This window comes from Antechinus flavipes, chromosome 1 (assembly GCF_016432865.1).
Source record: "Antechinus flavipes isolate AdamAnt ecotype Samford, QLD, Australia chromosome 1, AdamAnt_v2, whole genome shotgun sequence".
NCBI classification, from domain to species: domain Eukaryota; kingdom Metazoa; phylum Chordata; class Mammalia; order Dasyuromorphia; family Dasyuridae; genus Antechinus; species Antechinus flavipes.
The window spans coordinates 347,260,544-347,287,619 of NC_067398.1; the positions used below are offsets into that span (position 1 = coordinate 347,260,544).

Here is a 27,076-nt window from a genome sequence, read left to right on the forward strand (position 1 = left end):
AATCAAGTACTCATGGCAATACCAGATGCTATGGAGGATATAAGATGAATAATAGCAAAAATTATATTTATTTTATATATTTAATTGTCCCTATATAATTTGGTTGACCCGTTTTAGTATACCCCCAAAAGGTACCCCAAATTACAGGATGTTTGCACCTACAGCTAAAAACAGAATCTGAAAGATGAACTACACAATTCCCTTTACGATTTGCTTCCAGCCTTCCTTTGGTGATACAAATAGCACAAGGCTTTAGAACCACAGGATTCAAAGGGCTCTTTAGAGGTCATGTATTCTATCATTCATCTTCAGACAGAACAATACTTAAAATACCCTATAGAGACTGTAATCCTTCAGAGCTCCAATTCCACAGCTTCCCTCAGAAGCTAACTTTAATAGCATAACATTCTCTTTCTTTCCTAACCCAAATCACTTTATCTAAAATTAGATACATTTTTTGTCTTGTCATCAATAAAGGAAAAATAGCTACTTATTCTCCTAAAGAAATTAACCTGAATACAATATGCAGCTCTACAAACTAGCTTATACATTTCACGAATGACTCGAAAGATCATCCTGCCTTGTTCCTGACACTCAGAAGACTTTTACATCCTTTTCTTACTTCCTTAAATTAGTACATGCAAAGGGAATTCTGAATAATTTTACTTATACCTGAAGAAAAACATAATTAGCAAGATAACAGTTATAATAAGAAATCACTCTAAATGAACAGTAAAGCCAAATATACTCCACTTATGGGCATAAGAACAGTCAACTGCTCTTTATAAACTGACTTGTAACTTGTACAAGTCTTGTTAATTATATATATGTATATATATACATATACACACACACATATATAATATATAATAATAATATAAATATATATATAAAATGATGCATATTGTCTTTTGGAGGCACACAATATTTTATACTGAATTAAGACAATGACATAGTGGATAAGAGATTTAGAAGTCAAGAAAATCAAGGATCAAATCTTGCCTCTAATGTAGTAACTATAGATCCATGAGCAAACTGTTCAATATTTTAGTGCTTTAGGACATTCTGCAAGACCTTCAATTGGAGAGTTGATGATATGAATCAATGAAGGAAAATTCCACACTGTCTTACATTTAAATGTCCTATACCAATGAAGTCACAGGTCCAGACCCTCCCTTCCTCTCTACACTCACATAATATAAAAACCTTGAATTTATAATCAAATGCATAATATTAATAAGTAATGAATAGATACAACTTTTACACTATGAAATACAGATCCCTAAAATTTCCATATAGATGTATGTGTATTTGTTCCTAATTCAATTTAAATCTTTTATTTGGGGAAAAAGTTATGTCTCCATTAATCTGAAGGTCAGATTCTGGCAAACTCAAGCCTACAAAACACAGTTCCAAATTGGAAACAAATGGAGAAGGTCTTATGATTGTTACAAAGTCCTCAACATATAATTAATTCCTTAAGTTCTCATTTAAAATTTTCATATCTCCTACTTAGCATATAATTTTAATAAGCTTCATTATGTAGTTTTCCCAATTATAGCAGAAAACAGAATAACAAACTAGAAATTGTCAAGAGATTACTATTAGAGGAAATCACAATAAAAGCTTTTTTGTCTTTGCATACCTAACACACAGAAGGTGCTTAATAAATGCTTGTTGATTAACTGACTCTTTGACAAAGTAAGCTGGAGCAACAAGATAAACAACCTGAAAAGCAGACATAATCTCATAACCAGAAAGGAAATATCTATAATGATAATCCTGAGCCATCAAGAACATTTATTTAGAAAGGGAACATGAGACAGTGGACCTTTGAGTTAGGAAGAACTGAAATCAGGACTGTCAGTCATACAGACTAACTGTTTGAGTGTGGGAAAGTCAGCTGACCCATACAACTCCCTAAGACTATAAGCTGTAGAACAGGTGCCAAACTGCATTTGTGGAGAGAGTAATTTCATCTGATGTTCCGACATCAGTGAAATTACAAATCTAAACCAAAAAGTAAAACAAAGCAAAATTCAAGAATGAATTTAATCCAAACAATGAAAGTGAAAAACTCAGTGTATTGTTTCAATTGTTGAGAAAACAAACTCAGAAATACATAAATTCCAGTGTCAATGGATAAATGAGAAGCTATCATAAAATTACTTGGGGATTATCTACTTTTTTCTGGTTACAAAAATACAGAAGAATGTAATACGGAATTTCAATCTCACTTCTAGTTTAACAAAATACTACATTAAAAAAATTAGATAAACATTTTGGGTCTGCTTATCAAGTGGGTTAAAAGGAGCAAAATCTTTACCTGTTTTCATGAAAATTGGTTTCTGCCTCCATAATTCTCATGAAGCCAATGTCCCAAAAAAATACGAGTGGATTTTCCATCAACAAATGGGTGAATGGTATTTTTAAAAACATTAAGTTGTTGGGTAGACTGCATTTCTTTTAAATGAACAATAAAATTGCAAATGGCAAACTAATTATGGCAGTGATTTTATCAACATATTGAGAGACAAGAAGTCAATTTCTATTAGATGTTCTTTTGTCAACTTTTTATTCCCTCTGAAGTCACCTTTCTTTGCCTTTATATATTTTATCTACAAAGATCAAAGCAAAGGAATTAAGAGAACAAAGGGAATCAATGATTCCCTGGTCATCAGGGAATAACCTGATTTTTTTTTTTTTTTGCACAATTCTAATAGTTAGGAATTTTTTCCTTTCATCAAATCAAAAGATGCCTCTTTGCAATTTCTGCTAGTTATATACCTTAGAACTAATCAAAAAAATTTTTTTCATAATACAGATCAGTACCAGGTTGAATCAAAGATATTACTAATTAAACTGCATCCCTCAAATACCTACAGCAAAAGCCAAATGTAGATGATTAGCCTATATGGCATTAGTCTTATACTTAGCACTTGTATGATAAAGGTTCTATATCCTTCAGATAAGCTCAGGATGGTTTATATAATTTATAAAGTATTTTGATTGATATCAAGGTTCTTAACATGTTTTGTATCATGCAACACATTAGCAGTCTGGTGATACTTATGGATCTCTTCTCAGAAGTATTTTTAAATGCTTAAAATTAAATACCTAGAATTACTAAAGAAAATCAATTATAATGAAATGCAGTTATCAATTTTTTTTTTATACAACCAAGTTTACAAACCCTAGGCAAAAAAATCTCCTACTATATAATTAAAGAAACAAATCTACCATAACACACTTGTAGAAAATAGTTTCCACAATTCTTTTGTATATGAAAATTTAAATTTCGATTCAGGTTTTATCCATGTAATAAAATAAACAATTGGAACATTTGAATAGGTAGGAAAAGATAAAATGAGAACCTTATGAATTTGTGAAATCAATTTAGTAAATAACATTCCCCACCATCTTTCACTCTCTCATTAAACAATGAAAAAATTAGAAATTCACCATACTAAAGCATAAAAGGTATAATTAATATATTCCCTTTCCTACAAATGTTATTTATTGAAATACACTTTTTAAAAGGCAGAGGAGGAAATAGGAATGATTAAAACAAAACTCTGCTTACTTGTTTTACATTTATGAAAAGAGTACAAATAACATCACATCATTTATGCTCATTATTCACATTAACTTTCAACTAGCATGTAAAATCACAATGTGTTAGGTTTCATGCTTCATCAACATATCCTAAAATATCTTTAAACACACTTAGCAGTCATAAATTCTTTCTATAATTAAAAAGTTGTGAGGAAGAGTCACAAACTAATATAACTTACTTTGGTTCTCCTATCTTAATGCCAGGATGTTGTGTGTAGGCATGTGAATGGGTACTGGGAGCAGATTTAAATGCCATTGGACAAATAGGACACTTGTAGAAAACTTCACAATGAGAACCTTGAATGTGAGACTTCAGGGCTGCCACATCAGAGTATACAACATTGCAATGTACACATCTGTTTGAAAAAGAAAAAGAAACATTTGTAGAGGACAGTTAAATTAATTTCAAAGATTAAATTACTGTCATTATTTAAAAATTCATGACATATTTTATTTATCTTTTTTAGATTGCTAAAAATTCTCCATGAGTTCAGTTTTTTTTTTCCTTTGCACTAAAAATCTTTTTGAGGATTGAGGAATACCAAAGAAACTAGGAATCATTTGAATCCTTTCTCACAAAACTCTAAACTTTATAGAGTCAAAGAACTAGTTGACAGTGATACAATTAGTTTGAGACACAAAAGCAATTTGTGTACCAAACAGAACCTCTAATAGGAGCTGGAACTGAATCCTGGTTATGTGAATTCCTAGATGTGCGACTAGAGTGAATGAGTCACCTAGTCATTTTAGGCTTCAGTTTCCTAACCTGTAAAATGAGTGGGTTGGAGTATATGGTCTCTAAAGAACCTTCTTCAAACTCTAAATCCTATGATTTGTTAAGAGCAACTCTGTACTCAAAAATAAATACTGTACTGGAGAGTCACTCTACAGTGTGGGTTGATTCTATGATCTTAGGTTTCCTTTCTTTCCCTACAGCCCAATCCACATTTTCAAAAGGGGAGGGAGTTAACCACATTCTGCTACAGGTGTCCTAACAGACCACACCAGTCAAAATTAGCTGATATCCAAAACATGGCTGGTGAGAATTTCTATTTGCTTTTTTGGATATAAGTTGACGAGTTGATAAGTTAATCTGTCAAATTATTTGTTCCATAGGTACATAAATGTTAAGCAAAGTTAAAGCATTGAATTGTCACCTGGCTTTCATCTACAGAGAAATATTTTTCATTGTAATGGTCTAATTTAATAGCAAGCATTTTAAATGACAACATTAACTATATCCCTGGGGATAAAAATCAGTACTCTTGGTAAAAAAAAAAAAAAAAAAAAAAAAAAAAATTGCTTCTCCACCTCCATGATATTATTATTTTTTGCACATTATCTCTTTTATATTTGACCATCTGTCTTTTTTTCCTTCAGGATCATTTCTATAACTGCTAAAATTTATTCAAATTGCAATTACATCCTGAAATTTTCATTTTTAACCTCCACTCCCTCTTGCTTTTATCTTCAAAGTAACTCCATTCCTATTATGTTCACTATGGCCTTTATCTAACTTGAAGTCTTTCTTTTATAAGCCTTCAAGGTAGCCCACATCAGGCATTTTGTGAAGTTCTTTTCATACTGATAAGTGATGTCATTAAAGCTTCTCCTATTCATTTTATTATTCTTATACTATAGGAGTTGTATTGCACAAAGACATTATTGGTTAAGCAAAAATCTTGTTAATATCATTACATTCATTATTAATATTAAAGCCTTACCCACATGAACTAGTCTTTAGGGTGAAAAGCAATGTGAGCAAAGTAAAATCTTTCTGGATTATAAATGACTAGTATTAAAGAGAAAATCATTACGGTATAATGCAAAGAGCACTAACTGGAGCAATATGGTAAGGAACTCTGGGATGCTCCAAGTTTCAATTCTGCCATCAATTCACCATAATGATCTGAGCAATTCACTATGCCATCCTATGTCAAAGTTCCCTCAATTTTTAAGCTGGACCAGAGAATCTCTTCCAATTCTTAAGATTTTATAATATTATAAATTCTAAGGTAATTAATCCTAAGATTAAGCCAATCCCACTATTAATCATGAGTTTTAAGTAATACAATGATTTGCATCATAGTATAATGAAATATTTTGTTGGGGGGGCCAAGTTCTTTTTCCTGAAGGCATTCTTACTGTATGCAAATTCTCAAAAGAAAAATGTCAGGAATCACTAGAAAGGGGATCTTGGTCAAAGCCACAATCACTCTGGGGGCTCACTCAATGCATAAAACAAAGACTTTTTTCCCTCACAGCATTTCTCTCTTCAAGAAGAAACACAAAAGTGTAAGAAAGAATAAGTTTTTCACATTTTTGCTTCAAGTCTTCCTGAATCTTGACATGTGTATTTAAATGACCATTCTTGTGGGAAATCTCTATTATCATCTAATTAATACATTGAACTATGGGAAAGGTAGTGATTTAAAACAAGGAAGTAGATGACTAGGGGAGAACTTGCAAAGTTGAGAGGCAATGTAACCTAGTGGAAAGAGTGCTGGACCTGGAATCATGGGACTCAGGTTCAAATCTCTTTGCAGATCTCTATTAAACTACATGAAATATTTACTCAGAACATTAGTTTCTTCACTTGTAAAATGGAGGTAATAATGCTTCTACATTCTATTATGTGCAATTGTAATAAGTAAAGCACTTTTAAAATCTTACATAGAGATTTGTATGTGACTGTTTTTTAGACATGCTTGGTAGCCATGCCAGGAGACAATATACAAATAATACACTTGCAGAATGATGACCAATGAAGAGGTAAATGGAAGTAGTGTGAAGTCAGGTAAACTACAAAAATAAAGGGAGCTCTAATGAGACAGAATAATTTTCTACTCAAATGTAAAGAAAAGATACTCCCATTATGGATGGGATTATTTCTTTGGAATATTCTAGGGGCCTTAGAATCTAAATTATATGAAGCACATGGGTAAGTGCACCATAACAGTAGTGACACAAGAAAGCGAAGTCATAAATAAGGATTTAGGGAAAGGTACTGTGGTATTGTTAGTGAGATGACCATGTTAAAATTTGTAAATATATATGAAAGAAAAGGAAACTTTGGGTTTCTGAGGCTACAAAGGCAAGGGGATAATCTGAATTAAGAGAGGAAAACAGGACACAGATCTCAGCCAGAGGAAGATCCAGTTGCTCACCAAATTTTCTTCTATCTATGAATCACTTCATGAATCTCAAGGTGCATTGTGTCAGGTACCATTAGGGTAAAAAGAGGGCAAATGTTTAAACAGTAAAAAGGAACAGTCATTCTACTGAATAAAATTTCTGTGTAAAGAAAAAGCCACCAGAAGCAGATCCAGTGTAACAAGTAAGTGGGAACTGCAGGCTAACCTAGCTGATCAAAGCAAGTGATGCAGGGGTCCCTTAATATTAGCAGATACACTATGGAATGAGAAAAGTGGGAGGAAACAGTCTTTGTCATAGTCAAAGAATTAGTTACCATTAATTACAATCATGCAAGTAACATTGAAAATGTTTAATTGCATTGCTTGGGTTGGGGGTTGAAGATGTGATCATAGGGAAAAGTGTATTTATGCCTTAGTAATACAAAGGTATTTCAAGAAATATTTAGGCAAGAAATCTAGGAATGGTAGAGTAGAACTTGAAAATCCTGTGATTAAAGAGGAGTATTTTTTTTCCTTTTATAAAAATGCACAATGAAGTGCTAGAGCTGGTTCAGATGGGCTCCACAAGAGCCAAATTTTAAGTTTTCAATATGAGCATTTACAATTTGCAAATCAAAAAACACTACAAATAAGGGTTTTATTTCTTTTTATGTTTGATTGTTTAGGCTTAAGAGAGTGATGAAGAAAATGTTAATAATGCAGATTAAATCTCAAAATGTATCAAGCATACTCAATCGGTCCATAGCCTTCATAACATGACAAAAATTGGCAATTTAAAAAGATTTTTACTAAAAATTATAAGGCAGAGTAATGATCTTTTTCAAGTAACTTGAAAATAGTAAATAGGGTAGCATTTTTGTGAAAGAGACAAAGACAGGGTTTATAAATTAATTATTTCTGTCTACTAATAGGGAGAATTTTGAGAATTAGACAAAGAATTAGGTATAGTTACATTTCATTCTACTTTTCCTTCTGAATTCCTTTCAACATTTTCTACTTCCAGCATACTCCAGACATAGTGATATTTGAGTTAATATTTAAAGAATATATACCAATAGCAAAATTTAGTACCTGTTAAAATCTATGGGAAAATATTTAAAACTGATTTCTATTAAGAAATATTAAATAGCATAGTAACCATTAAAATATATGACAACTATCAATGGGAGTGAGTGTCCTATTTTTATACAAATCTTTTGCTAATACATTTAACATAATAAGCTACCTTAAATTTAAATCTTTCTTTATAACAACTCAATGATATTCATAATAATTATTTCATTTTTATTCTAGTAATACTATGGTGGAGTTAAGGTATCATCACCCTATTCTATGGCATCATGCACAATTTAATTATGTGACTTGTCCAAGTTGATGGCAAAGCCAGAACTAAAAAACCCAGGTCTCCTTCTTTCTAGTCTAGGGCTCTTTCCACAAGATAATGAAATAAAATAATACATCAGGCTTTTGTAGAGGGCAAGGTTGTAGCAAAATAAGAACTACAATATAAACGTGGGGCAGACTTCATAGTTTCATATATGGAAAGGCAAAAGATTACAATAAAATCAGAGTTCAACCAAAGGCAAAACTGAGATCCCACAAAATTATCTCATCATTGATACAACTTAATTTTACTGCATTTAAGTAACAAAGCTTATAATAATAAAACCATCTTTGAGCATAACACTTTGAATACCAGAATACCACACATACACAATGTTATTTTATGTTTGTTATAAAATACAGTAATACCTCTATTAACAAGAAGGATGTATTCTATAATATGCTTTGTTCTCAGAAAAGTCTTTGCCAGAGGCAAATTCTAAATAGCATATACCAAAAAATAAAGGTATTCATTTGTTAATATCAAATGGTAATTAAACACATCAGAAGACAAACTGCATATCTGGGCATTGTGGAACATAGAAAGGAGTTAAGGACAGGGATTTGGAAAGATAAGTTGCACTGTATTCAAAGAAGGATAATAAGACAGGGAGAGATCCAGAGGGGATCTGTCCAGTAAGATGGGCTCTATGGCTCCAATCTTTAAGAAACTGGTGTTGATAGTATAAGCACCACAACTTTTACAATGAAAGAAGATACCATATGATTTAAGTGAAGTAAAAGAGTCTATATAAATGTAGAAAATGAAGAGTAAAGGAAAGACACTTAAGAAACACTTCACCAATTTAGCAATATTGCCTAGCATCAGCCCTGTTTGCCTCTGGCAGTACTCCATGCAGAAGCTATGTACTGAAGTTTACTTTAGTTTCTTTCTGCATAGTTGTACATAATGCACCACTTAGCATGCACACTGCCCCTGAGCCCTAAGATGCACATCAGGGCTGCTCAGTATGTAGGGTTTTTTCCCCTTTTATCATTACTATTTTACAGAAAGCTTAAAACAAAGAAACCTTGTTCTCAGAGTCGTTAATTGAGGTATCACTGTATACAAATGAAAACTGTGATAATTCCACTTAATTCAGTTCAACCAATCTTTATTAAGCACCTACTATGTGCAAGGCACTGTGTGCATAGACTACTCAAAACGAGATCTAATAACAAACAAATAAATATTACTTGCACACAAGCAAATGATATACTGACCGAAAACCAACTCTCCGAGTATAGTGCAGACAGTTCTTGGTGACATGGGTCTGGAAGTGGACCGATCTGCAGATTGCCCCACACTCAGGGCACGTATATGGAGATTTGTGCTGATGGATTCTCTGGTGTGATGCAAAACTGCACTGGTTGGGAAGCAGCATCTGGCAGATATTGCATGTCTTCTAAATAAACCAAAGGGGAAAAAAAAGTTTGGTCCCACTATGTATTTTCTAATCTGCAAAGAACTTGTTAAACCTCAAAAAAGAAAATCCATCTCTCATTTTAAATATTATCATTACTGAGACTAATTAGGCCCAAGGAAAAATGCAAACTAAAGAATAAAAATTAAACATGCCACTCCCTAACTTATTAAATGTAAAAACATATAATGTATTAAAGCCAAAACAAAAGTGGAAGCTAAAGAATACTACTAGATTTACATATATTTTTTAATTTTGTTATTTTGTGGCATTTGCTTAATGCTACTTAACTGCAACAGTTTGTACTTAATTTTATCTTGTAACAATGAGAAAAAAGCATTTTACCTACAATTGAAAATTAAAGACTAAGTTTTACTTATGCTTATACAATTTTAACCATGTTTGATTTTTTAATGTAGACTTGTACCTTAGCAGTAATCACAATCCCAACCAACTTTTTTTCTTCAAAATACTAAAAATAAATTTTAGGCTAATCCATTCTCTGATTTCTGTCATTTCAGTAACATTAAATTCAAAATACAGAATGCTATTCTTTTTTTCTGTACCTTAACTGGTTTTTAAATTGAAAGAGGCCCTTTTCTTTCCCTTTATTTGCGATTTTAGATTGCTCATATCAAGGTCAGAGATTAAATAATAAAATAAGCTAATATTCTATGGAAAAGTTTTAAATTATAAGACTGTTCATATATAAAGAAAATGAGTCCGTACTATTCTTTCTTTAATTTTAAAACCTATTTAAAGCTAAAGCATATGAATCCAGAACTTAGTCATTCTCCCTTACTGAAAGATAAGAAATATTTTGTATACAGGATGATAGATTTAGAGCTGGAAAGAACCTCAGAGATCATGTAGTCTCCCCTCATCTGACAGATGAGGAAAGAAAGACTCAGAGAGGTTAATGATTTGCTTTAAGTAACCTGGCTGTAGCTAGCAAACATGAGAAAAGAAGTGAATACAGGTTTTCCTGACACTAAGTCCAGCACTCTAACCACTATGACATACTGCAATCTACATAAGAGGCTGAAGCTTTGCGACTTGGCAAATGTGTTCCCTATAGTCTAAGGCCTCATGGATTTTTCTATCATTTTATTCTAAGATTGTGGAAGTGAAAAATAATAATATTTTCCATCATTAGTCAACTTTTGGCTTTTAATCAAGTCCACTATTTAAAATGGTCACAAAATTTTAAAGACTAAAAATAACATGCAAATGAATTTTATATTGATTTCTCTAGGGAAAAGGTAGCACAATGGATAGAGAGCCAGTCTCAAAGCTAAGAAAACTTAAGTTCAAGTTTTAACTGTGTGACTCTGGGAAAGTCAATTTAATCTCTAAACATTCTAAACTACAATTTATGTTGGAGACCTGCATTGCTAGAAGGAGCATCCTATATAATAAAATTATAAGTCCAATCCCTTTCCTTTTGGCCTTAATATTTTTTTTCTTTCTTGGCTTTAAATTTTTTAAAACCATACTTGAAATCCATTAAATATTAATTATCATCAAAGAAAGACAGAGCTTATGAAGATCTGAGAAATCAATTTAATTCAGTCCTTTCCTTTTAAAGATGAACAATTTGCTCAGTCACACAGTGACAAAAAACTGACTATAATTCAGCATTCCCAAGTCTCATTACAATATACTTCCTATCACAAAACAAGAATGTTCCAGATAGTTTTTATGAGATACAAACCCATTAAAAAGATGGCAGTCTCCTATCTATGTAAAAACTAATAAATATACAAACAAATTTAATTAATCAGAATCCTGCCTATAATTTCACAATTAAAATGACCTTGTATTTCTTTGAAATAAAATCTTCTGCCTTCACTGTAGAGTATCCAATGACTGGTATTGAAGGACAATTTTAGCACTATACTAAGAGATTCTTGAATTGTCAAGGGTTGAAACTTTCAACATTTTCACATGCCAATCTCTAGAATCAAAGCACAGATTTTATTTAAGCTAATAAAGGAGTTATGTTAATGGTTTCCCCTCTTGCAAACCTGAGTAACATACGTAAAATTATGGGCTTGTTGGTCAATAGGAGGATTTTGTTGTTTTTAATAATGAATGTTATTAGCTAGTACAAAAATGATTCTTTTGATGCCAATTTTTAAAAATGCAATTTTCTTTCTGAAATATTAAGAATCTTTACACAGAATACTCTAAAAATGCAGAAAATGTTTTTTACCCTCTGCATGCTCATTTTGTATTTATCAAGGTCATTCAGATGCCAACAAGAACATATGGCAGAAACAGGTAGGAAAAGCGTTCTCACCACAATCATAGTCTACTTATAATGTACTGAATAAGAGAGCAAAAGTATGTCCTTCACCCCCAGCTGCTTTGAACTCTATTTTCTCCTTTTTTTTCCTAACAGATTTATATCCCCTTTTTTCCTCAACAGGAATATGACATTAATATACAAACTCAAAATAAATTAACTTGATCATCCTTACATCTAGGACATCTTGTGACATATTTTAAATATTTAGTTCTACATCTTACATATAGACCTATTTATTTACATATTTCTTCTCCACAAATACTTTCCTTTTTTCCCTCACCACCATTCTGAGGAACATGATTTAGATTTTCTCCTTTATTTCCTACACCATATCTTTGTACCCTCAAAGCTGCCTTTACCACAACAGTTGTCCTAAATCTATAATGGCCTGAATAAAACTAAGGATTACAGAGTTCAGATCTAGATCAGGAGTTAACCATAGGACTTATGAACTTAAAAACATATATATTTTGATCATTATATTCCAATGCATTTCACTTCCTTTGTAACACTCTATTTCATGAATTAAAAAACAAAACAAAACATTATCCTGAGAAGAGGTCTATAAGTTTCATGTCAAAGGCAGCCATGACATGAAAAAGTTAAAAACTGCTGATCTCAAGAGTTAAGATAAACTGTCATTCTTAAAATCTCTTACTGACATAACATTCACAAAAAAAAAAAAAGATGGTATGTTTTCCTAACAACATTGAAGGAACCTATTTTACTGACGTGCTTGATAAAATTCTGAATTCATGGCACATGTGATTTGGTGGGGATTTCCAAAGTTTACATGTTTTTTCTAAAATTTATAAAATTTTGATTAGCTCTACCATGATTCTTCATGAAAAACTCTAGAATAATCATATTTATTTTTATTATTTTGATTATCTGTATAAATGATTCATTATCTTTTGGACAAATTGAGTCCTGCAAATCTTAAAACAGTACATGAATGCTAGTTATTGTTGTCATTGGGAGCAGCAGCAACAGCATTCTCACTGCATTTATCCAAACTTCAAAGCCTTGGCTGCACAAGGAACTTCTAGTATCTACATCTACGCAGTTAATCAAGGGGACACGATATACTATGCTGCTAGATTTCATCATCTCAGGGACAGGACAATAATTCTATACCTCTGACCTCCTCTCCACTCCCCACTCCCAATCACGCTTTAGCAACAAAATGCTTTCTTGTTATGATGGAAGAAATATGCAAGTAAATGTGGCACATATTTCTCTCTGTTGAGAATTCCAAAATTGATCTTCCCACAGCATATGTCAAAGTAGATTATGTTAGCTTGAAACAGTATTTTAATTAGGGATCTAAAGGTCACATAGCTTCTGATAGTTTAATATGATGGCTCATATTTTTAGTAAATTGGTTCTGTTTCCTGAGTAGCCAGGTAATGTAACATTTTATACCTGCTTTTTAACAAATTTATATCCTATTTTTGTTTCCTTTTTTTTAAAATTTCAAAATGAAAACACAAAGCATTTTCATTGCATTCTCCTTATGTGTATTAAAATAAATTTAAATTTAATATTAATAATAAATTTAAAATATACATAATTTCAAAGGCAATCATAATTTTTAAAAGAAAATTCTACGGCTAAGAGAAATGCTTTTAGATTTTGACATTTTGTCACTGGCTCAATTAAGAGCAAAAGCCTAAGCAGAACTCTGTTTAAAATTATCTTACCACATTTATTGAGCTTCAGAACCAATGCCACAATTTATCTTTTGCCATCTATGCATTAATATGTAGCAATATAAAAGTGGAGAATCTGGAGTATTCTTTGATAACATAAGAAAACGGCAAAAATAAAACTTCTTATTCCAAGAATAGAAACATGGATTTTTTTCATATTCCTTCCAAAGCATCTTTCTTTGCAGCACTACAAAAGAAAATCTAAATGTTATGCCATAGAAACAGCCATACAGCAACCATATGAATTATCTCTGAAATGATTAAGTAAAATAATTTACAGCACTAACAACCCCACACTTACAAATTCCCACTTCCACTGTTAATGTGGGCCATAATTTGGCTACCTAAAAGAGTGAAACTTTGAAGAAGTGAAACTCTACTAGCTTTGGAGGGGAGTGGAGGAAAATAGAAAAAAATTGTTATTGAAAATTCAATGGCTAGTTTGTGATGATTTTTCACAAAGATTAAGGATAGACGGTGCCTTTTTTATCCCCAAACCACCCTAACTTCACCCTTTCAGTTTGACAACAACTATGTACTGTCATTATGGGACTACAAAGGAGTAAAAGTTAGGGAGCAGAAAAGATGGAGACAGAAAATGACATGACATTTCTTTGGTCTATTGTGTTTCTAATTCACAAGATACAAAGCCCAAATGATAATTGCATATTAAGTCCACCATATACAACTCTAAGGGAACCATATTTTAAAATTCTTCCATACTTTGGAAAGTATACAGTATTTTTTGGAAATGTTCGTCATCTCCAGAATTCCTTGCCTAGTTAAGAGATTGCTTGTGTTTTAAGCAGCAAAGCAAAAATTAAGACTTACCTTTTGTAGTTACCCTATCCTGATAAAATAGAAATAGGAAGCTTCTGTCATTAGCTTTCCCATTCTACGTATTATCCATTTCAGTCATGTTACAAATACTCTCATAAATATTTTTAATAAAAGATATTTCATAATGAAGTCCCTCATCTTGGGGCTTTAAGAAGAAAAGACAAAATTCATTTATTTGATGAAAGAAACATCAAATAAAGGAGAGATATGAAAAACTGCTTTCGGATAAAAGGTTCAAGACATCTTCTTTGATAAAAAGGATGTATATTTTCACATCAATTCTCAAGAAAGAAGCCATCATGAGAAAGTGATGAAAACAAACCTGAAATTTCCCTCCATTCCAAGTGCTAGAACTTTCCCAGATTTACCATTTTTTTTAATAACAGTTAAGAGTAAAAACTTGGAGCTTTCCAAAAAGGTTGGTTACTGTTGTGAATTAAGTCTCCCTCACTAGATGTTCTGACCTGTGTGTCTGCTTAGCTCTGCCTCCTCCTGTTTCCTCTAAGAATTAATCTTACTAGGGGTCTGATTAAAAAAAAAAAAACTGAACAAGATAACCCATGGCTATTTTATGAATCTGGTTAGTAGTCACACTCTTTTAGAGTTCCAGAGCACAAAAAATGCAAGACCTATTTTTTTCTTGTCCACACACATCAGCCTGCACTTTGGTCAGCAAAGTGCCTCTAAATGTTCAACTCAGAAAATACTGAATATCAAACCTAAAAAAGATCCAAAGACCTCATAATCTAGTACAGCCTTCTCATTTACAGAAGAAGAAAACTAAACTCCAAAATGAGGGATTTGTCTTGCCAAAAGTCACAGTCCTAGTAGTAGAACTCAGCTTCCCTCCTACACTCTTCCTACCTATACTGTCAGTTTCTTTAAATGTCAGACTCATAGAATTTTAGACTTAGAAGAGACCAGGAATTCACTATGTAAATATACCTTAATCAATGGATTGAATGGGAATCTTTTAATTAAGCTCAATTTAGTCACAAGTCTAAAAAACACATTCTTAAATATCAGCTAATTTCCATTGATTATCAGCAACTTTGTAAGACAACTTTGTTGGCCTTTTTTACTCTAAAGTTTATTTTTCTATTTTATTTAAGTGCAAGCTGCTGTTCTCATTATAAGCTTTTAATCAAAAGAATTTGTAAAACAAAAAGCAATCAGCCTGGAATTACCATTCGCAATTATAATGTATTACATGTATTGGAGTAAATATTTTAATATGTCAAATAACGTTTGTAAGTACAGCAGCCATCAATGTAGTAAAATGGAGATTTAGGACAGAAATCACATATATGAACAATCTATTAATTCTTAGGTTGGTGAAGTGCCATGGGGTCTAATAAAAAGAGTACTGAATTATAAATGAAGAACAATATATTCTAATCCCAGGTCTTAAACTAATTGATTTTGTGACTTTAAATAAGTCAAAACCTCTTTGGATCTCCTTTAAACTTTTTAAATTCTTTAATTTCTGTATTATAATAAAGAATTCATCTTCTGCTGTGACTAAATAGACTGATCTTGCTATGGGACAGGAAAACAGAGTGAGCCTACAAATCTTAAAACAAAATATTTTGAAGATTCAAACACATATTAGAAAATGGAATAACAACAGGTCTTAAGAGAATGAATCTGTTTGCATTAATCTATATCTAACTACAGTTTTATTAAAGAGATTAAGTAATGCCATGCCAATGCATGTGAACATTAATTATTAAAGCTGACCTCAACTCCCTAGAATTGTTTTGCAATTAATAAACCCAACAAAATATATTTATAAAAATACTTCTTTTCTATAAAGAGACAGATGCAAAACTAAAAACTCATTCTACTCATTTGTTCTTTTAAAAACAACTCAAAATTTTTAAAAGCAGAGCAAAGATTAGGAAGAAAACAAGTTTTAGGAAGCTGAGCTCTCCCATAAGAAATTGAAGAACTTTCCAATGAAGTCATAGCAACTTAAGTACACCTTTCTCTGTAGTAAGAGAACAACTGGATTTCAGCCCAGGTAAGGAGAACATTATTCATAATTAATGTGCACAATTTAGTTGAGTACCTGTTGGCTGATTCTATATGAGAAAAGTGTTTCCAAACCACCCATGCTGTCTGGCTCAAAAACATTTGGGTTTGTTTTATTTTGTTTTGCCATCTGTGTCAAAGATGAAGGAACTTGAGAACCAACTCACAGAAAGTCAATCATGAATCTTCTAAGACTTCTCCCCCTCCACTCTGGCAAAATTGCTTTGAGAAAACATGAACAAAAGGTTGCATCCACATGCCTTAGTTTATCTGCTGCCAAGATGCTAGAGTTATTTACTGGATAGGCCAATCTATTGAGTGTTTAACACTGGCTTCAATGCCAACATTTCAGCCTTAAGTCAAATTTTATTATCCATAAAGTCATGATAATTTGAAACGTTCTGTTTCATTTTTTTTAGTCCTTTTTCAAAATCAATCCAATCTTTTATCTTTCCCTCTGAGTTCCTATAGCATCCCATGGCTTACTAATTATTGCACATAATGCCTTATTTCTCCAAGCTGACTGCAAGTTCAATGAGGGCTAGAAATATCTCTTATTGTTATTACTAAAGTCTATGGTGTCTAGGACTGCAACTCTCACACAATAAATGCTCAAATAATATTTGTTATCTGACAATGAATATTATATGTGTCTAAATGAGAATCTATGCATAAAAACACAGAAATATACATAAAATCTTATTCCAATGGCTTATATTTATCTTGGGTTCTCAAATCCTATGATGGTGAAGAACATTGGCTTTGAATATGAGCTCAGCAACAATAGACTGTGTTTTGTTCTCTGAGCACTAGCCTAGCTATCCCACAATTATTGTTATTAATTTTTTTTGGCCACAGCAACTTGTGAAGACGATTTACTAAATAAAGGGTGAAGAACTGGGGCAATCTGTGGTAACAAATTTCACCAATGAATATATTCAACTTTCAAAGTATTGGAGTATGTTCCTGTGTGTTTGTATATACATATATGTATACATGCTGTGTAGGTATATGTGCTTTATGAAATGGGAGCCATGATAGAGACGTCTTTTCAAGAAGAAACTATCTCACAGTCAAGAAGACATGCATTCAATATCAACATCTACTACAGACTGGCTATAGACTTGGGCAAGTCAGCCAACTTAGTGTACCAAGCAACTTTTTAAGACTATAAGCAGTGCAGAACAGTTACTCATCTGCACTGGTAGAGAGAAGTTTCTCGATAGGAACTCACTGAAGCAATGAAATCACAGGACTGGACATTCTCTCCAAAAACAATAACAAAAATACTTTCATACCAGAAAATCAAGCTCATCAAATATTTTCAGGTGATAATCTTCTTCTTAAGTCAGAAACCTCACACAAAAGATTAACCTCAGCACAGTCAGTACATAAAACAAATTTGTTAGCTGTTCCATAATGTGTATATCAACATTTTCAATTACCGACTATACTAAAAAATATTAATAATGCAGCAGTAACAACAAACCTTAAGACCTGGAAACTACTTTAGTAACAATAGTATTTTTTAAAATTTGTCTGATCAGATAGTCTGTTTGAAGTTTAAATATGCCTAATATTAAAGAATTCTAGTGATTTATACATTACTCACAATGATACTATGATATCATAGTCATTTAAATAGTTATTAAATATTTAAATAGTCATTTAACAACACTAATCTGGCAATTAATATCTGAAAATGGAAGGGAGAATTAGAAACTAATCAAATCTATATAAACTTCTCATCAATTTTCTGAAAAGCTGATCTAGAAATAATAGTAAACAAAATATTTCACTTTGTCTAGGTTAACTCTTCTACATATGTCCTCAATCCCTTTCCTTCTCAACTACTCTTGGTAGTTGGTATTTGAGAAATTGATAATTCTCCCAACTCCACATTGTATATATCTTTCTATTCAGACATTCCTGGTTTATTGCCTGAAAATATGATCCACTCCTATACCTCCAACACACAAATAAAAAAGAAATGTAAATGTGTGTACAAAAATAAATTATAATACAATTTACATTTTATATATTTATTTTTAAAAAAAGATAGTTTAAAAAAAACCTGGAAAGTCTCCAATGAACTAATGAATAGTGAAATGAGCACAACCAGGAGGATAATCTATAAAACAGAAATATTGTAAAAATGACCAATTCTAAAATGGTTAAAAATTCCAATCAATGAGATAACTAATCCAAAGGAACCAAAAAAAAAAAAAAAAAAAAAAAAAAGGAAGCAAGCTATATATACATCACCTTACAGAGAGGTGACAGATTCAGGACAAAACATACATTTTTGGCATAGTCACTGTGGGAATTTTTTTGTTTGACTATGAATGCTTGTTTAAAGGAATTTAGTTTTCTCTCTTTTTTTTTCATTTAGGGAAAAAAGAAAAAAATGCTTGTTGATTGGAAAAAAATAAAAGTTTTTTTTTTTTTTTTTTAAACAGAGAAATGTAGGGCAGGGAAAACCCACATAGTTTATTTACTCTCCTCTATCTTTGAAAAATCTTTCCTTCATTCCTAAATTTACTATCACCTGTGATACCTCCTCCCTTTCATTGCCAAATTTCTAGTCACTTATGCTGGATGCCTTTATTGCCTTACAAACTATGTATGTATGTTTCACAACACTCTATAATCTGGCTTTTTAACATATCGTTCTTTTGAAATTAATTTTACCCATGTTATCAATGATCTCTTACTTACTAAAACCAATGGCCTTTTCTTCTCAACTTTAACATTTCATCTAGTTCGTACAAACATGTAACATACATCTTGCTCCTTATTACCTCTCTGAATCTTTATCTTCTTTCAACATATCACCTTCTGATGAAGCCTTCACTGATTCATTTCTATACCTTCTCTCACAACCCCTTTTAGTTCCTAATGAACTTGCCCACAAATTTACTTATATATCTTTATCTGTGTTCTTATTATATTTTCCCAGTTTTGTCTTTCTGTTCCTGGTACTAAACCAAAGTAAGTGCTTAATTAACATAAATATGATATACTTTTAAAATGGTTTAACTGGGAAAATTTATGTTTTTCAATGTAAACGGGTTAAAAATTAAGAGAAAAGTTTTTTGTGCCTTCTCAAGTCCATTCCCCAAGAGAGCCAATTTGTGAACATGTTTACAAAGAAATGAGAAGAAATACACTAACTGAAAACCAAAGAGAATAAAATTTCAGTAGATACATTTAAGCATTCTTTTAAGATGAAAAGAAATTCTGCCCCTTTGATGAAGTGGTGACAGCATAGGAAGCTTATTTGACTGAAAGGACACCAAGTATCACTAGAATATCCTAGGATATCACTGTATTATTCTCTTCATTTTGACTCACCAAACTATCCTACTCTTCTTTAAGGGCTCACTGTTACTTACAACAGGATATAAAAAAACTACAAAAATGCTGTCAAAATGTAAAGGATGAATTACCACAATACACTCAAAACATCTAAGATATGGTGGAACCCCTCCTAATTAATTTCCTTTGGGAAAGAAGGGAGAAAAAAAACTTCAATATAAGCTGAAGTTCCTAAAAAAGCAGAATTTCTTTTTTTTGTTAAAGAATCTATCTTGAGCTTACTACATTTTGCAAAATAACTTTAAAAATAATACATGAGTACTCAAATATTTTTAAAGGCTAATCTCATTGATCATGCAGACTCATGAAGAGAAGTAACATGAAATGAATAAAGGATTGACCATTGGGAAATTTATTTGACTAAAAACCCAACTGATACTTGTTAAACTACATCCCCCCAAAAAAGGCTTGCAATCCCCAGCAGGCATTCCATTTAAATGGAAGAAGTGCCGCTTATTTCTAACTGAGATTCACTGAAGTGAAATATATTACTCTGAATTTATTTCCTGGCTATCATCCCAGACACACCATTAAGCAGGGCACCAATTAAGTGTATTTGAGAATATATAGAAACTTCAACAGATATAGCTGAATGAACACAATAAAAATATCCAAAATTTGTCACTGATGCTGAAGAATAGTTAAATTATCTAAAATCTCAGGTCAAATCCTAATTGATGTTTCTGTGAAAAGATTTCTTTCCCTTATCCTAAATCCAAGGTACATCTATTATTTATTTCCTTATCGTTATACAAAGTCATTAATTTGTTTAAAACAATGAACTTCCAAACAGTAGGAAAAAAGAAGCTATTTGTTCAATGTGGTTCATAACTACTTTTTTTTTAAACTCTTTTCTGTAAAAGTATACATCTTATACTCAGGCGACCAATTAAGTGTATTTGACCAAATGTAGAAACTCCAACAGATACATCTGAATGAATACAATAAAAATATCCAAAAATTTGTCACCAATACTAAGAATCTTTGCTGAAGAATAGTTAAATTATCTAAAATCTCAGGTCAAATCCTAATTGACATTCCTGTGAAAAGATTTCTTTCACTTATCCTAAATCTAAGGTACATCTATTGTTTATTTATTTATTTAATATACAAAGGCATTCATTTGTTTGAAACAATCAACTTCCAAATAGTAGGAAAAAGAAACTATTTGTTCAAAATGGTTTATAACTACTTTGTTTTACCTTTTTTCTGTAAAAGTATTCCTTTTATATTCAGACCACCAATTAAGTGTATTTGACTATAGATAGAAACTATGATACACTCAAAACATCTGAAATATAGTAGAACCCCTCCTAATTAATTTCATTTGGGAAAGGAGAGGAAAAAAACAAAACTTCAACCTAAGCTGAAGATCCTAAAAAAGCAAAATTTCTTTTTTGTGGGGGGAATCTACCCAGATTACAAATATAACTAAATGGACACAATAAAAATATTCAAAATTTGTCAGCCAATGCTGAAGAATAGTTAAATTATCTAAAATCTCAGATCAAATCCTAATTGACATTCTTGTGAAAAGATTTCTTTTACTTATCCTAAATCTAAGGTACATCTATTGTTTACTTACTTATCTAATACATAAAGGCATTCATTTGTTTAAAACAATCAATTTCCAAATAGTAGGAAAAAGAAGCTATTGGTTTAATATGGTTCATAACTACCTTTTTTTTTTACCTTTTTCTGTAAAAGTATGCATCTCATACTCACTTTCCCCAGCCTCTGTTTATCAAATCATAAATTCATCTTTCTATTTTATTCAGATCGAGATTTACGGCTGAAAACATGGAATTTAAATATAAGATACTCTACTTGTCCACTTGTGTCTGCAGCCTGCTGGAAATGTGTAGCCAATGACGTCTCATCTTGGAAAACTTCATTACACTCCAAACATTTCAGACTATGTCTACAGAGTTTGGAAGGGTCTTCATCCAGAGGCATAGCTGGAACGATAGGAGTACTGGAGGGAGCAGAGATCACTGTCCCCGTGATGCCGGATTGAATCTTGGTGACATTATGTGGGCCGCCTCCTGTGGAGCTCTGCAGAGTGGAGGATGCTGTGGAAGTATTGCTTGAAGGAGAAGCTATCATTTGATCTGCTGGGACTGGTTTTAAAATTAAATGAGAGCATTGCATCACAACACCTTTCTCCTTATGTCCGCGAGCATGGGAAAGTAGACTGCATTTGTTGTAAAAAACTAAGTTCTTTGTACAATGGTTGCATGTGACTTCAATGCGCACGCTGCGCCGGTCGTAATGCTGAGTCAGACTCTTTTCCAGAGCAAACGAGTCGCCACACTCCAAACACTTGTAACCCCTGGTTGGTAGCGTGATCCCCGCGTTAGCTGGAGGACTGAGGTTCGGGATGTAAACTGGGACCGGGTTGACGCTACTCAGCACCTTGTTGAAAGCTTCCACGACAGAACTCTGCAAAGAGGACACCACCTGGACTCTGGACACTTTCTTCGGCGGCTGCGAAGCCGCTGCAGAGATTATTGCCTGCTTGATTTGCTGCTGAGGTTTGGTGAGCACTTGGCGGAGTTCAGAGGTGGCCTGGGCACCTTGAGGCAGGAGGTTAAGGTTGGCAAGGTGCACAGTCTTTGGCACAAGTTTAGCGTTAGCAAGGCTTGAGGCAGGGACCACCACCGTTTGCTGCTGAATCGCATTGGCGGCTTTGATGATGGCGCTGCTGGCGCTCTGGACAGAAGCAGCAGAGATGACGGTGGCTTTCACCGTGGTATTGTTAGCAAGCTTCAAATTAATCACCTGGGACCCTGCTGTCTTCACCGCTGAGACAGGAAGGAAGGCGGTCGCTACGGGCTTGATAGTCACCTGTTTGGGGGCCAGGTCTGCCGAGGAAACGGTGTTGGTGACCACGGCGGACTGCAGAGGCGCTCTCGGGGGAGAAGACAAAACCGTGGCAGAAGTCGGCGAGGACAAAAGGGACGTCACGGAAGCCACCATGGAAGGAGTCTGCTCTGAAGATTTTTTTCCTGAGTCCGGATCCACTTCAGGCAGAACTCTTGTTACTGTCCTCTTGATTTCTCCAGAAGATGTCTTGATGGTTTTTATGCGGACTTTAGGGATTGCTGGTGTGGACCCTGCGGGAGAAGAAGGAGAACCCTTACTGCTATTTTCACTAGAAACGCTCCGAGGGCTATCAGGTGGCTTTATGGATGGTTTTTTTGCACCATCAATAAGACTCTGAGACTCGGGGGACTTTTCAACAGCCCGAGGACTGTCATTCATTTCTTTTGGTAGTGGAGAAGGTTCTCTCGAATTGGCCACTGGCTCTTTACAGGTGTCTGTGGCGGCTTTTTTAGCACTTAGGGCTGCAATTGCAGCAATGCATGAAGAAAGCTTAGCTGATGATTTTGCCTTTGACTGGGCAGCACTGGCAACATTGGCTTCATTCTTCTCCGAGCTTAGCTTTCCATCCAATACCCTGTTTTCAAGCAACTTTTCAGAGTTTTCTTTCAATTTATCCTCCACTTTTCTAACCTTGAAGGGCTCATACACACCCAATGCTATAGAATTTGTTTCTGTTTCTCTTTTAATTACTTTGTTTTTGTCTAAGGTGGTAGCAGCAGGAATTCCTGGCTTGATTAAGGTTTCTCCTCCAAGTGCCTTTAGTTTTTCATAGTCCTGTTGGGAAATTGAGCCAGTCAGAACATTTGCTCTGAAATTTGAACGAATTTCCTCCTTATCAGGGGGGTCATCGACCTCTATTTTCTCATCCTCATCAAACTCTTCTGCACTTGAGATAGGACTGAACTGATTGAAAGTTGTCTCTTTAAGCTTTACATCAGGGGTTGCTCCATCATCTTTCAGAGACTTTGCTCCATCTTTATTATAACTTTCCAATGTGGATGCTGTCAGAAACCCATTATGTAAACCATTGCCTGTAGAATGGTGGCCATCTTTATCAGCTCCTTCAGAAGAATCAATGTTCCTGACATTTTTGACAATAACACTGACACCGACATCAGAGGATGATGGGGCATGTGAATCCTCATCCACATGAGCATTTTGTTTTATGTGACTCTCATGGTCATCATGGCCGGACTCAATAGCTGCTTTAGGATCGACCATATCTGGGATGTCAAAGGCTGCAAGAAGATCATCAAAGTCTGGGGTCTTCATATCCCCCATGGTCATGAATTTGTTTAAAAGAGGTTCTGTGAAAAAACAAAATTTAATAATTTCATTAGTACTTGAATGAATTATAAATAATTCATTTAGAAATTTAAACCAGCAAATTGATAATTATTAAACACAGTTGTTAAGATATACAATTCCCTCATTATGCATTTTATACACTGAAACGCATAGAGCAAAATGGCTTTCCTGAAATGGCTAACGTAAGTAAAAGGAAGAATCAGAATTTCAACTTTCTAAATACAGCATTTTTTTCCTATTACCCCTTCCATTCAACTTTAATTATAATTACTAATTATTCTAATACTGCTACCACAACACCTGTTAGCAGTTCAATTACACAACTACGGTGGTAGGTAGGTGGTTAGGTCCTACTGTTCTATTATTTCACCAATGGAAGCTAATTAGGTTAAAAAAAAAGTTTCTTGGAAAAATTACCAGGCAACATGAATATGCTCTAACAACTTATTGGATACCTGGCTCTAGGAAAAAGAAAAAAAAAACCAGAATGATTTGGTAGAATAATTGTTAAATGCAAAATCTGTCAGTGACATGTTCATAAGCTTTTGTTCCCAGAAATTTCACAGACACACTTCACTTTGTTATTAATTCAGCTTTAAAAAATCGTTATTAAAATTAAAATTAATATTAGCTAATATTAGATTTGACTTCATTTATTTTGGGTCATTGATTTTTTTTTTTTTAATAGCAACAATCAACTAATGGAAAAAAAAAAGCAAATAAAGGTGGCCTAGCGGTGCCAGTTCTAAAATATATATATAGATAGATATATATATATAGTGTCATATATACATGATACATATTAAATATGTTAAAGCAGCAGTCATCAAAACCATTTGCTACTGGCTAAGAAAAAGACTAATTGATCAGTGGAATAAGTTAGGTTCACAGGACAAAATAGTCAATAACTATAGCAATCTAGTGTTTGACAAACCCAAAGACCCCAACTTTTGGGATAAGAATTCACTATTTGATAAAAACTTCTGGGAAAATTGGAAACTAATATGGCAGAAACTAGGCACTGACCCACACTTAACACTGTACACCATGATAAGGTCAAAATTGGTTCATGATCTAGGTATAAAGAATGATATTATAAATAAATTAGAAGAACATAGGATAGTTTACCTCTCAGACCCGTGGAGGAGGAAGGAATATGTGAACAAAGAACTAGAGATCATTATTGATCACAAAATAGATAATTTTGATTATTTAAGTTAAAAGGTTTTTGTACAAACAAAACTACAAAATTAGAAGGGAAACAATAAACTGGGACAACATTTTTACATTCAAAAGTTCTGATAAAGGCCTCATTTTCAAAATATATAGAGAATTGACTCTAATTTATAAGAAATCAAGCCGTTCTCCAATTGATAAATGGTCAAAGGATATGAACAGATAATTTTCAGATGAAGAAATGGAAACTATTTCTAGTCATATGAAAAGATGCTCCAAATCGCTATTGATCAGAGAAATGCAAATTAAGACAACTCTGAGATACCACTACACAGCTCTTAGATTGGCTAGAATGACAGGAAAAGACAAGGACAATTGTTGGAGGGGATGTGGGAAAAATGGGACACTGATACATTATTGGTGGAACTGTGAACGGATCCAACCATTCTGGAGAGCAATTTGGAATTATGCCCCAAAAGTTATCAAACTGTGCATATCCTTTGATCCAGCAGTGTTTCTACTGGGCTTATATCCCAAAGAGATCTTAAAGGAAGGAAAGGGATCCACATGTGCAAAAATGTTTGTGGCAGCCCTGTTTGTAGTGGCCAGAAATTGGAAACTGAATAGATGACCATTAATTGGAGAATGACTGAATAAATTATGTTATATGAATATTATGGAATATTATTGTTCTATAAGAAACAACCAACAGGATGATTTCAAAGAGACCTAAAGAAACTTACATGAACTAATGCTAAATGAAATGAGTAGAACCAGGAGATCATTACACATGGCAACAAGAAGACTATACCATGATCAATTCCGACGGACATAGCTCTCTTCAACAATGAGTTGATTCAAATCTGTTGCAATTGTTCAGTGATGAAGAGAGCCATCTATACCCAGAAAAAGGACTAGGGAACTGAGTGTGGACCACAACATAGCATTCTCATTCTTTCTGTTATTGTTTGCTTGCATTTTGCTTTCTTTCTCAGGTTTTTTTCCTTCTTGATCTGATTTTTCTTGTGCAGCAAAATAACTGTATAAACATATATATAAAAAAACATATTTAACATGTATTGGATTACCTGCCATCTAAGGGAGTGGGGGGAAGGGGGAAAATTTGGAACAGAAGGTTTTACAAGGGTCAATGTTGAAAAAATTACCCATGTATATGTTTTGTAAATAAAAAGCTATAATAAAAAAATTAAAAATTAAAAAAATAAAAATAGCAACGATCAATTAAGGATTTCCATTCTCCTTCATAGAAGACAGAAGTCAATAAAATGGATCCAAATTATATCTCTTAATAAAATTAATTAAACATTATCTCAGTAGCTAGGTGGTAGTATAGATGGAGCACTGACCTTGGTCTCATAGTGACTTGCGTTCTAAGCCTATCTCAAATATGTACTAACTATGTAAGTCTGGACGAATCACTTAACCTCTACTGGCCTCAGTTTTCTCCATCTGTAAAATGGAGGTAATAAAAGTATCTACCTCCCAGGGTTGCACTAAGAACAAAACGAGATGACATTTGAAAGTACTCTGCAAACTTAAAGCACAATATACATATTAGTTTAGGTTAACACTATATGTGGTTGTTCATTCAGATCCAACTCTTCATGACTCCATTTGGGGATTTTCTTGGAAAAGATACTGGAGTGCAGTGCTATTTCCTTTTCCAGATATTTTAGATATAAGGAATTGAATCAAATAGTGTTCACTGATGTGTTCTGAGTCACAGAGCTAGTATCAGAGATTGGAATCTTCCTGATTCCAGGTCCAGTGTTCTATCCACTGTGTTATCTAGCACTATATAAATTAGCATAAATTAAATTAGAGGTCTAGACT

The 27,076-nt window shown here is 33.1% G+C and overlaps 1 protein-coding gene across 5 annotated transcripts in view; it reads right to left on the minus strand.

Annotated features, from left to right (window-relative positions):
* ZNF532 (zinc finger protein 532) overlaps window positions 1-27,076 on the minus strand; it is a 115,124-nt gene that overhangs the window by 36,637 nt on the left and 51,411 nt on the right. For all 5 annotated transcript variants that reach the window (XM_051969565.1, XM_051969566.1, XM_051969563.1 and 2 more), the window contains exons 2-4: window positions 21,680-24,045; window positions 9,378-9,559; window positions 3,795-3,971 (exon numbers count right to left, since the gene is read on the minus strand). In XM_051969565.1, the coding sequence (XP_051825525.1) occupies window positions 3,795-3,971; window positions 9,378-9,559; window positions 21,680-24,025 (2,705 nt within the window). In that variant the 5' untranslated portion in view covers window positions 24,026-24,045. The remainder of the gene's footprint in view (window positions 1-3,794; window positions 3,972-9,377; window positions 9,560-21,679; window positions 24,046-27,076) is intronic.